The 12,322-nt window shown below is 36.1% G+C and overlaps 1 protein-coding gene across 9 annotated transcripts in view; it reads left to right on the forward strand.

Annotated features, from left to right (window-relative positions):
- LOC127431521 (RAB11-binding protein RELCH homolog) overlaps positions 1 to 12,322 on the forward strand; it is a 69,574-nt gene that overhangs the window by 11,229 nt on the left and 46,023 nt on the right. For 7 of the 9 annotated variants that reach the window (XR_007895622.1, XM_051681966.1, XM_051681961.1 and 4 more), the window contains exons 2-5: positions 3,113 to 3,202; positions 11,186 to 11,257; positions 11,422 to 11,477; positions 11,601 to 11,714. Coding sequence is in view for 8 of the 9 variants with exons in the window: in XM_051681966.1 (XP_051537926.1) it covers positions 3,113 to 3,202; positions 11,186 to 11,257; positions 11,422 to 11,477; positions 11,601 to 11,714 (332 nt within the window). In the remaining variant the exon portion in view is untranslated. The remainder of the gene's footprint in view (positions 1 to 3,112; positions 3,203 to 11,185; positions 11,258 to 11,421; positions 11,478 to 11,600; positions 11,715 to 12,322) is intronic. The other 2 variants (XM_051681967.1, XM_051681968.1) reach the window with 1 other exon arrangement.

Here is a 12,322-nt window from a genome sequence, read left to right on the forward strand (position 1 = left end):
ATGTGTGTGAATAAATTTGTTTTGTTCCCTCCTTCACGAGATATATATATATTGCAATATCCAATTACATCGGCAAACCCCGGCCTGAGGTATTGGTGAATATTCTTGCTTTAGTGATTTTTGCATTGAAAATTAATTTATTTAAAAAACGAAAAACTTAAATCAAATACATTTCTAAATTCAAACTGCACTCCAAACGAAATGAAAAAGCAATTCAAATAACAAAGTGATAAAATATATATATACAAGTAGCAACTTTTCCATTTACTGTCAGGCAAATATCCGTCTAAACATGTAGGCGTAAAATTACTTAAATGAAGACATAATAACAATTATAAATGTACAGATAATAATTTTAATGATGATGATAATCACTGAAATATAAATCATGGTTCGAGGTGAACGTGCTTTTGTATTATTTTATGTTTTAATCACAGATGTATAGGCTGCAGAGTTGTGGTCACTGCTCTGTGGAAATAAAGCGAACTGAACTCAAAGCACCTCCTGAGCTGAGATGTCTGAGGTCATTTGCAGCACTCATAGATGATACTGTTCTTGCAAAAAAAAAAATAAAATCAGAAGACAGAAACAAAGAAAGAGTGAGAACCTTTTACATGCGCGTGTTCCACGAGACTGCATGCCTCTGAACAAACAACGTGTCATACATGTGCATCGACGGCTTTTCTGTCATCTGTTCTTAAAAATATAATAAAGTGTGTTTCTTAAGCGCGTGTCTGCGTGTCTACGGGCAAATTATTTGTAATATTAATTTGATAATAATAATAGCCTAATAATAATAATAATAATTTAATACATTAATGGGAAAACCCTAAAGTGCATTTCTTTCTATAAATTAACAAAATGTTCAGACAGTCTCCTTGCTGGTTTTTCTGACACATTCAGAATCATTACCGCGTTTACATGTGTCCCTGTGGCTCGTTTCATGTGTGCGCTTGTAAAATGTATATTTTAAAGGCTCATTATTACGGTTTAGTATTTCTCTGTAATGTAAAACAGTGTTAGCAATGTTACTTATAACATCCTTTCTCAGCCCTGGAAGTCAAACCGTTTTCTGATGCCCCCCCAAAAAATTTATATTTAATTAATTAAATTAATATCATAAATGTGCGACAATTAGTCGACTAATGGCTTAAAGTCGACTAGGAAAATCTTTGGTCGGGGGCAGCCCTACTAATTTAACTACCAGAGTCTCATTTGACAATAGGCCAGCAGCATTTTTAGTGAGTACATGCTTATGTTGGCATGCAAAAAAAAAAAAAAAAAAATGAGATTAACTTTTTTTTATTACGTTAATTACGTCACAGCCATGATGAACCATGATTTCTTACTTTATAGTTGTTTGTATGTGGTATGGGGAAGACTGATTGGACAATCAGTGTAGTGCAACATGAGTCATCAGTATTTTTGATCCTGATTTCCAGAAGAGAAAGATTTTAAGTGCGTGTACCTGCTAATAGTGACTTACAGAAAATGGAGCTGGAGAGAAACTTAATTTCACAGGTAAGAAAAATAAATATGCAATTTCATGTCAGCAAACTCAGTTACACCGAACTTGTACAGGTACTAGGAGTTATCAAAAGCAATGGATGCAAAATAGAGTTCTTGTGTGATAAAGAGACAACTCTCAAACTTTGCCCATATATGGGTTGCCCTGTGAATGTGCAGAATGATTAACAGACAAATAGTGCTTCAAAAATGGCCTGTGGCCATTTTTTTTTCCAGCTGTTGCAGAGGTGCTAAACCCCTTAGGCTTCTATACTGATAAAAGAATACCACGAAAAGCATCAAATGTAAGGACACTTTTAAGATAATGTTTAGACGTTAAATGTTTGAGCATTTTTGTCACTTACGGTGGCATTTTTGCCTCCAGCCCTGGTTAATTTCTGCCTCTGCCTGGGAATGATTGAAGGCTGGCATAAGTTCTCATTTACATTGCTATCTGTGATATTGTCGCTGCTCTACATGGAAAGCTTTGCAGTCGCATGACTGAGTGCATGAGCTTTATTGCCAGCATGTGATAGATCAGTTCACTGTGATATTTAACTTGTGTGTATGAAAAGAGAGTAGCATAGCCGTGTTGGTGACTGGTGAATAATATCACTTGAAATTACAGCACATTTTTAAAATGATGTGCAGAATCTGTAATACAAACTGTTTCTTGTTTCTGAGCACCATTATTGTGTGTTTTATTCATCTAAAAAAGCAAAAAGATTTTTTACATTTTTCTCAGATTTAAAGAATTTTGGACTAGTGCTTGTCCATGCAAAAGTCACCTCCATGATGCTAGGGTGTTTCAAGGTGTTGGTTGCTAAGGTGTTTTGGGTGGTTGCTAGGTAGATGTTTACTGGCCAAAGTCAAAAGAGCCCAAAAGAGTTCTCTATGATATTCTAGTCCCTACATATGGCTCAAGTCCTTCTTTCAATTAAAGTTTATTGGATTTATTTTTTTTTTTCTTCTTTTTTTTTGCTTGTTTTATTGCCCACCAGACGAGAATCATCTGATCACTTAGAAAAGTAGCTAATAGCACACCTCTCCTTAACAAGTCACATGATTTGATGTATCATTCATATCTGTTGCGCAAATGGTGTGGCACAAGTTGTGCAGCAAAGTTTGACACTGAGGTTTAGGCGTTGGTTCAAAATCAAATCCATAACCCTAAGTATGAGTAGTAATAGTGATGCTTGTCTTAACAAGCGCCATTAATGAGAAATTTTTTTTTTTTTTTGGCTGGATAGCGTGTTAGCATGCCAGTATACACAACACACTAAAATTGTTGGCATGCACAAATTGTGAAGTCCATGTGGGGGGTTTGATATTGGCAATATTATTATATCTTCCCTCCAGCAGTGCAGAGAGACAAAGAGGTCTGTGTGTCTGAAAAGTTTTGGCCTGCATACAGATTCTGTAGAAATGCTGACTGCTTTAGTTTGCCAAAACAAATTAAAATGTCCCTACTCTATTTTCTGTAAATTATAGTTTAGTGCTTTACTCTAATGAGGGTGTGTTTTGTTGTGGGTAGAAGTTGAGAACACTTTAGTTGAGTGGGAACAACTGATTTTAACATCCATTTTGTTTTTTGTTTTGTTTTAAGATCGAGCTGGCAGCATCAGTACCTTGGACTCCCTGGATTTTGCACGGTATTCGGATGATGGCAACAGAGAGTCGGACGAAAGGGTGGCAGGTAAGGAGAATCCGTCTGTCGGCGGTAATGAGGCAGCAAGTTAATTCTGACTTGTGGTAACCAATTAAAGAAATAGTTTACACAAAAGTTAAAATTTTTTTCATTATTTACACCCTCTCGTGCCATTCCAACCCCATTTTATTTTCTCTCTTTCATGAAAAACAAAAGTTAGGCAGAATGACAGAACAGTTCTTTTCCATACAATGAAAAGGTAATTTATAATCCCAACCTCCTAGGACAAAAAGTATCATAAAAAATAGTCCATATGACTCGTGCATTATATTCCAAGGCTTCTGAAGGCATATGATAGCATTGTGTAAAAATAAAATTGGGATGGAACAACATGGAGGTTTGTAAATGATGACAAAATCTCCCTTTTTGGGTGAACTGTCCCTTTAAGCTACAAGTTACATTTGACGATTGGACCATTGGCAGGTCAATGCATTGTCTTCAGTTTCCCACAGTAATTAGTCATGTGGTTGGTTTTGAACACACAAGCAATTTAGAATTCCGATTTTTCAATAATTTCAACACTGTAAATCTTTACTCCATTTCATTTGAAATATTTTGCATCCACTGATTGTCAAATTAGACCACAATTGACTGTAGCCAAACATTTTAGTTGCCAAGGCCTCTAATTTCCAAGAACACGATTCAGCAGTTACAGTATGTGGACATATTTTAGGCAAAATGACAAGGAATTGGCTTTATTGGCCATTTTTCTGGGAACGAATAGTGGTTCAGTGGCTTGTGAAAAACTTCTTTTAGAGTGATGATTCGGTCAGTGTTACCGTATATGACACAAAACTCTTGACATTCACGATTGATGTGAACTCGCACGGCTCAAAATGTATGGTTCACTGACCACTTTCATCATCAGTCAAATAGATGATCTGTCTCTACAGAGGAGTAGGAGAATAAACAAATGTTTGTGAGCTGTGAACACACCTTTTCTTTCTAATTGGGCTGTGCTGATAATAACATTCTTGCTTTCCCATATTTTTCTCAAGCAAAATGTTTTTTGAATCTCAAATTTCCTCTTTTTTTTTGTCATTTTCCTATTTGATAAATGCTTTACTAGGTTGCCCATTCCTTTAACTATTTCCTGCATTAGCTTGAGTCCCTCCCAAGCTTCAGATTCCCAGTTTAGCCTGGCAGATTCTTCAGATCAAAATGTGTTTGATACTATTAATTCTTGTGAAAATTCTCGCCCTCTACTTATCCTAACATTGCATCCTAACCAGGCTTGATGCAAAAAATGCTAAAATAAAAGGAAAAAAAAAGAAATTCATAATTTCTTTTATGTACTGTATATGTAAAAGCTTTTGCGCTGGTCCAAAATCCCGCTCCTCATTACAAGTTTTTTATTTTTTTATCAAAGCTGTTTTGATAGCCTGTGAGTGTCTCATGTTGCACAGCATTTCGCACGTTACTGTGGACAGACAAATAACTTGTTGCTGGAAACTTGTTGCATACCGCCTTGTTGCGAGTTGTATTTTTAGTTGTAAATGATGTAGCCTTAAGCCTAAAGTATACTTCGGTCAGACGTGGACGCACACTGGGCGCGTGACGCAAATTTCGTCATCAGCATAGTGCTCGAGCACTGAATGCGCACAGCCCGATTTATTTATTTTTTCCTAACCGCATGTCTTTAAACAAGCAGAGTGCGCATGCGCCTGGAATTATTTTCACTAATTAGGGAGATGGGGTATGGTGCTTCTCCGAAATTTGACAGAATGGAGTTGATTTCAGAGTACATGAGCATTTGGAAGCAGCTAACTGCGATTTTTATATATTTGAAAGCTATTTTTATTTTTTACAATTGTTTATGAAATTAAGTTGCGAAAATTTGGCATCGAACTCCATGTAGAAACATTTTTGGGAATGTTATTTGTATAAACGTTGTGTAAAGTTATTTGAGCACCAATTGATTTTAGAAGATACTTGAGGCAGTATAGCAAATACTTTAAAAGAGAAAAAGAAAAAAAAAAACAGTGTTTTGAGTATGTTTATTGACAGCTGTGGGTAAGTAGAAGGCCTAAGGAACCATGCAGCAGAATAAGTTTGCTTGTTTGTACATAGGCTCATAATGTCACATTTATACCCCAAATTTGGCATCTCCTCCCAAATCTTGACCCCTTCAGCGATGAGCACAGCCCTGGCTGTCTGACCTGGGGTTCTGACTGTCTAATGGGTCTCTTTGCCAGTATTTCTCATTCCAATATTGGACCACAAACCATCCAGGCCAGCACACCTCTGCCACTTTTTTTTTTTTTTTTTTTTTTTTTTTTTGCTTGTTCTTACATTTTTCCATTTGTTAAACTTGCATCCTACGCTCTGTTGATCAGCATAAAGTGTGTTTGTCCCATTAGATCTCTGCTTTCTCTTAGCATTCCCAATTCTTTGTCTACTTTAAGGCTGCAACTAACGATTATTTTGATAATCGACTAATCTAACTATTATTAGAATGATTATTTGACTATTCAGGCGATTATTGCACCGATTAACCATTAGCTCTTAACCGATTATTCAGCTTGTGCCCCAACTTAAAAGGTGGTATTAAACGTGCTTGCTGACAATAAAGAGAACAAAATCATCTTTTAAAAATACCTCTAAATGACATTCACTGAATTAAAGGGGGAAAAAATACTTTAAGTTTAATTCAGTAAAAAAATTCACTGCAAAAAATGCTTTTATCATCAAGTGTTTTTGTCTTGTTTTCCATTTAAAATTGTCTAATAATCCCTAAAACAAGATACATTTACTTGAGAAGCAACGTATAAGATATTTAGACTTGCTTTAAGAGAATGTATCTTAAATAGAAGTGTGTTTTGTATATAATTGTATTGTTTCACTTGGTTATACTTCTGCGAGTGCAGTAAAGACAAAATATACTTATATTCAAGATCTGTTCTCTAAAAGCAAGTCTAAATATCTTATATGCTGCTTCTCAGGTGAATGCATTTTTTTTTTTTTTTTAAGGATTTTTAGATATTTTAAAACATTTGTATTTTTAATATTATATTCAACATTCTCTGATAACATTTTTTTTTCTTCTGCAGTATAGCTGCTAAACTAAATGTACATTGTTTTAAAGGAGTTTTAGATACTTATATTGGAAAACAAGCCAAAACATAAACAAATCAAAAACTTGTTTTTTTGCAGTGTATAATGGGGCAAAGACTACCTCTCTAACCTTTTTGTTCACTTCAGTTCATCTTTAACTCACAAAAAACTAATCTCTCTTATTAATAAAGCTGCGTATTGCCAATTTTCTTCACGATAAGAAATGCACAGTGACATATATTATGATTCAATAAGTCACGAGCCATCACGTTATAATCTAGCTGCAGTAAGCGTGTGCGCTTGGGACGAGCATCCCCACGACAGAGTGTGCATCAGTCGGGTGTAGTTTCAATCTCTTCCCCCTTAGATCGGGACACTTTGCGCAACTCATAGAAGAGGCGCTGACCGCACAGAGAAATGCCAGTTTCGGAGTTTGTAGTTATTTACATGACCTGCTTCCATATTATTTGAACTTTTATTAAAACTATAACGCATTAAATATAACTGCATTAAAGATGTAACACCAGGGTGTTTCTTTTAAAGATGATCGACATGCAAGTTTTGCCTAAGTGGAGCGGCAGCTCCAGCTCCACTTATTCCACAACGAGTGTGCTTCTATATTTACTTATTTTGTATTTTTGAATAATTCCCTCATACTTTGCAATCTACATCACCTGAAGCTCTTTGGAAAGTTTAGAGTGCATCTGGACTGTGAGCTGTCTTCTTCCACTCCTCAGTCAGGTGCGAGCTGCAGTGCTGCTCTCGCGCGTCATCATTAGAGTTTCATATGATCTCATGTTATGTTAAATTACATCAAACAACTATTCGACAATGAAAATTTTTGTCTACAATTTTTTTTTTATTGTCGACGTTGTTGATAACGTCGACTAATCATTTCAGCCCGAGTCTACTTCTCCATGATTTTGATTTCTCGCTCCTTTCTTTGGCCCTGTGCAGGTATAACTAGCTCTTACGGGTCGTTCACAAAGGACAAGTCCTTGCATTTAAAATTGAACGCAGGGGTCTCAAGACTCATTTTTAAAAGTTACTGATAATGCATCACAATGGTGCATCTTGCATGTTTAAGGAGACCAACAATTAAAAAATACCACAGAGGAATGCAAAAACATAAAAACGTTGTTTGTAGATAGTGTTCCAGAAAACATATTAGAAAGCAGAGCTTGAGGGAGTCCCATTTGTAGATCATCAGCACACAGTCATGCAAAGTGTTGTGTGCTCTCCTTGCTTCTGTTTTCCAATGTCTCTTGTTTGAACTCGCCCAGCACATCCACTTTTGTAGGATTGCTGTGGGGTGTTGCATACACTAGCAAATCCTTTTCCTATTCCTATTAAAACAAAGATAAAATACAAATCACAGATGAAGATTTACATCTTAATAGGGTTAACAGGTTATCACTGTGAATTGGCCAAGTATGAAATTTTCCTGCATCAATGTCTTTTTGGTCCTGGAACAACATTTCTTTCAAAGAAAGGTAACTAACTTAGGGCTGGGCGATATGTCAAAAAAAAAAAAAAAAAAATCTCGATTTTTATCAAACTTATGGATGATTCACGATTCTATTTTTTTTTTTTTCAACTTTTAAATGTACTCCAACATGATTAAAATTGTATGTTCTTTATTAGAATGCAAGGCAACCTGGTTAGAGAAATCCAAGCACTTTTCATTATAGGAAATAAAGGTGTGCAAGAAAAATTTACAAATGCACCACTGGGGGAAGTTGTCAACAGAGTGTAAATGTAAAATAAATTAAAATCTAATAAACCCAGATGTTCAGAAATAATAGAAAAAGAAAACTGCAAAATAATTCTTAGCCAATGTAGGTCCAAATCTATCTAGAAAGTTATCTAGAAATCAATATCTATAAATTATCAAGTTTATCTAGAAAGTACTCATTTTACATCAAACAATTTGTGTGTATATTCATATAACCCCTGCAGAAAGAGACGCGCCCTCTAGCGGTTTGCACTGAGCAGCGCAGCAATATGAAATAATTTATCATTACAATTGAACTAGCAAAGTTTGTCAAAATGATCGCTTGCCAAATGTTGGCTATAGATGCAGTACACTTGAGACACATCAGAGAACAAAGCTGTAATTAGCGATCTATCTGAATCATCATGGCAAAATGAGCGGTAGATGTTTGATTCTCCCATATATAGCCTCTCTTAAGCAGGTGTATACCTGCATGATGGACGAAGCTGAGCTACAATCACACTGTGTACAATCGTACTGGGAATATTAAAGTTGTCTTTTATGACAGTCTCCATGTTGTTAAACTGTCACATTCATTTGGAGCGTGCCGCACACGTGCAGCTGATCAGATCGAGAGCAAAGTGCCTTTGGTGGATTTGCAATGTATCTCACTATAGCATTTGCAATATTTTTAGCAAAATCTCGATTTCTCGATTTAGAAAAAATAAAAAATCATGTCAAATGCAAATTCAAATAAATCGGATAAAACATACATCCCTACTTTAACTATTTCCATCCCCCTAACTAGTGGTCGACCGATATATTTCCGAGGCCGATAAATCGGCCGATATTTGGAATTTTTTAATTATTGCATCGGCCGATTAAATTTTACCGTTTCACTGATTTGTTTCTTGAGTGCACTGAGAATCGCCTGCTTGCATGTGAATCGACTAAGACATGTAAACAACCAGTCACGGTTCGTTTTGTTGTTACGTGCCATCATGTTACTACAATAATAAACCGTTGTGCAACACAGTGTCATTTAAATGGGCCGAATATCAGAGCCGCGGCAGACGCATTTGAGGTCATGATGTTAAAGTGCCCGCCTGTTTCATTCACCCTCACTCTCCTCAACAGTTCCCTGTAACTTTTATCTGTCTTGTCTAATGATTGTCTAAAAAAGTCAAATATCAATAAAACTAATATCATGTATCGTCTGCAAATATGTGCATATCTCGTTTAAACAGATGTAATAAACCAACCTCACACAGCTTCAGCAGATCCAGCATCCTGTGGAACGCTCGTAAATCTTCTCTGAAGCACGTATTCTAACAGTCTCTCCTCAACAGTTCCCTGTAACTTTTCTAATGATAAAAGGCAAATATCAATAAAACTTCTATTATATACAGTCTGTAAATATGCAGATATCTTGTTTAAAAACATTTAATTCATGAACCTCATGAAATTCCAGCGTTTTCTTCCCATCGAGCGCTCATCTAATATCTTCTTCTGAAGCACGTCTTCCATCAGAATCAAAAACTTCAGGATCAGGATCAGAATTTCCTCTGATTCACAAATCATGACGGTCACTCTGTGACAATCCAAGCAGGCGATCCAGGCCATTTAAACTGTCAGGAGATTGCTTCTTGTGCTGGATCCGCGTGAGTGCAACTTCATAGTAAAAGCACTTCACGTGTGCTATAAGGAAATGTCTTTTTCACTATGCACTGTATTTAAAATTGGTTTGATTCAGTATTTTTTTGAGAAAATGCGATTGTTAATGCGCACATGCCATCCGTGGTTGCTGGACTACTGTGTGTACTGTTATTTCCTTCTTCCTAATATATTAACAATTTCTTCATGTGCAAATAAATTACTAAAATTTGATGACTAAACAGAAATCAGAAGAAACTGCTATCTACCATTTTAAATAAAATATTATTTTATATTATTATAAGTTTTGTGTGAAATTGAGTAAATATAGTGCTAAATAAAAATTTAGCCCTACTACCCCTAACCCCAGCCATAAAATCAGAGAGAAATTATAGGTTGATAAGAATAGTGTACAAGCCCCTGACCCCAACATTGAGAGTTTTTACATGCACACCAGTACGCTGATAACAACCACAAATGAGATGAAGCAAGAAAATCGCATTCACATAAGATTTGAAATAATCTGGGTTTTTCCTGGTTTTCACGTCAAAACGTAAACGGGTACGTGCACAACACATGCGCACTTAGATAAGCTGGAAGAACGCTGGTAAAGGTGTTTCTATTAAACGCGAATGGGAAAAATTCTAGGTGTGGAAAATAATCGAATCGAAATCTAATTAAATCTGAGAAATCTTTATCGATAACCAGCCCTAGTGCCGATCGGTTTTGGCTTAAACTGTTTGAGCTTTCCCGATGGGGGAAAAAAAACAACTTTTAAGGTGTTTGCATGAGCTTACACATTGTCGAATTGGTAAGCTTAATCAGTCTGTGTAAGATCAGGCATGTAAACATGCTCCTCAAATCTAAACCTAAAATCTGATTGGCTGATAGGAATGCTGTTCTAGTTCCAACAAGGATCTTGATCCTGGAACATGTGCTACTTGGAAAAATCACGGTCATCAAGGGCTACCAAGATGGATTGTCAACTTGTGTTAAACTGAACAGTCATTGTGAATACTAAGAAGTGCGTATTTCGTCATGAAGCGACAGGTTTTTGCTTCTAAACCAGTTCTATTTAAAAGTCAGTGTCAATACAGAGAAAACGAGGTAAAAGCTTGATCTATCGTAAAGCTTTAGGAATTCTGAATATTTTGCGAAAGGATAATAAAAGAACTGAACTTTTTTTTTTATTTTTTATAACCTTTTCATCCAGTGTTCAAAACAAACAGACATTGTTTTGCTCTAAAACCCTGGTCAGACAGCAGCTAGTAAATTCTTACGAAAAAAATATAAAATAAAGCATAGATTTTTTTGTAATCTGGCAGCTTCTCCAGCAACCTCTGCTGCATGTGTTCATTAGATCCATAGTGTGCATGTCCCTGTTTTGGTTCTGCCTCAGCTTCTTACAAAAGTTGTAGTTTTTTTCTTTCCTTTTTTTATTTTGTTTTTTCATGGCCATCCTTTGTTCTTTTTCCACTTTGTTTTGTTTCTTTGTTCCCTTCTCTTGGTTGGATGCCTGTTTGTGTGTGACCCACTTCCCCATGGTCCAGTTCTGGAGTTTGAACTACGGAAAGCCAAGGAGACTATTCAGGCTCTTCGTGCCAACTTGACACAGGCTGCAGGTGGCGTACTTTCAACTTTTACACAGTCCTTCTTGCCACTGGAGCAACTCTCACTTATTTAGGCAGTTTGTAATATCTGGAGCGAATCAGTTTCTCTCATACTTTTTTCTTCTCTCTCTCTCTCTCTCTCTCTCTCTCTCTCTCTCCCCCTTTTTCCTCTCTAGAATGTGAGATTCCCTCTCAAGAGAGAAAAAACTACAAATCCAGTCCTGAAATTCAGGTTACATTCATTTTACTTTATTTCAAACCTAAACATAATAGATTTCTGAAATAGCTTGCTGAACACAAAAAAATTGTTTGAATCACACTGTATCAACTTCTATTTTTCCCATTTGTTTTCCAGGAACCTATCCGCCCTCTAGAAAAGAGAGCCTTAAATTTTTTAGTAAATGAATATTTGTTGAAAAATGAATACAAGTTAACGTCCATCACATTCTCAGATGAAAACGATGATCAGGTAATCCTTTCTTATGCTTTCCATGTCCATACCTTTATTTATATACACTGCGTGCCCAATTATTAGGCAAATTGTATTCCTCAGGATTCATTTTATTGTTGAACAAACACAATGCTCTCAGTCAATCCAAAATGTTATTGAACCTCAAACCTGAATGTTTAACAAAGAAAAAGTGAGTTTTGTCTTTCTCAGGGGAATATATATACACGTGCACAATTATTAGGCAACTATTAGTGTGCACAATTATTAGGCAACTAAATTACAAAAATAATTTCTCCCAACTCAATGGTTTATTCTCAATGTTTAGAGTAGGTGCGACAAATAAGTAACACAAAATGACAATTACATAATATTTTTGGCCTTTCAAAAATATTCAGTGACCAATATAGCCACCCTTCTTTTCAATAACTGCCATGAGCCTTCCATCCATGGAGTCTGTCAGTTTCTTGATCCGTTCACGTTCAACTTTCGCTGAAGCAGCAACCACAGCATCCTAAATGCTGTTCAAAGAGGTGTATTGTCTTCCCTCACTGTAAATCTCACGTTTGAGAAGGGCCCACAAGTTCTCAGTAGGATTTAAGTCAGGTGAGGAAGGGGGCCAAGTCATT

This window comes from Myxocyprinus asiaticus, chromosome 41 (assembly GCF_019703515.2).
Source record: "Myxocyprinus asiaticus isolate MX2 ecotype Aquarium Trade chromosome 41, UBuf_Myxa_2, whole genome shotgun sequence".
NCBI lineage: Eukaryota > Metazoa > Chordata > Actinopteri > Cypriniformes > Catostomidae > Myxocyprinus > Myxocyprinus asiaticus.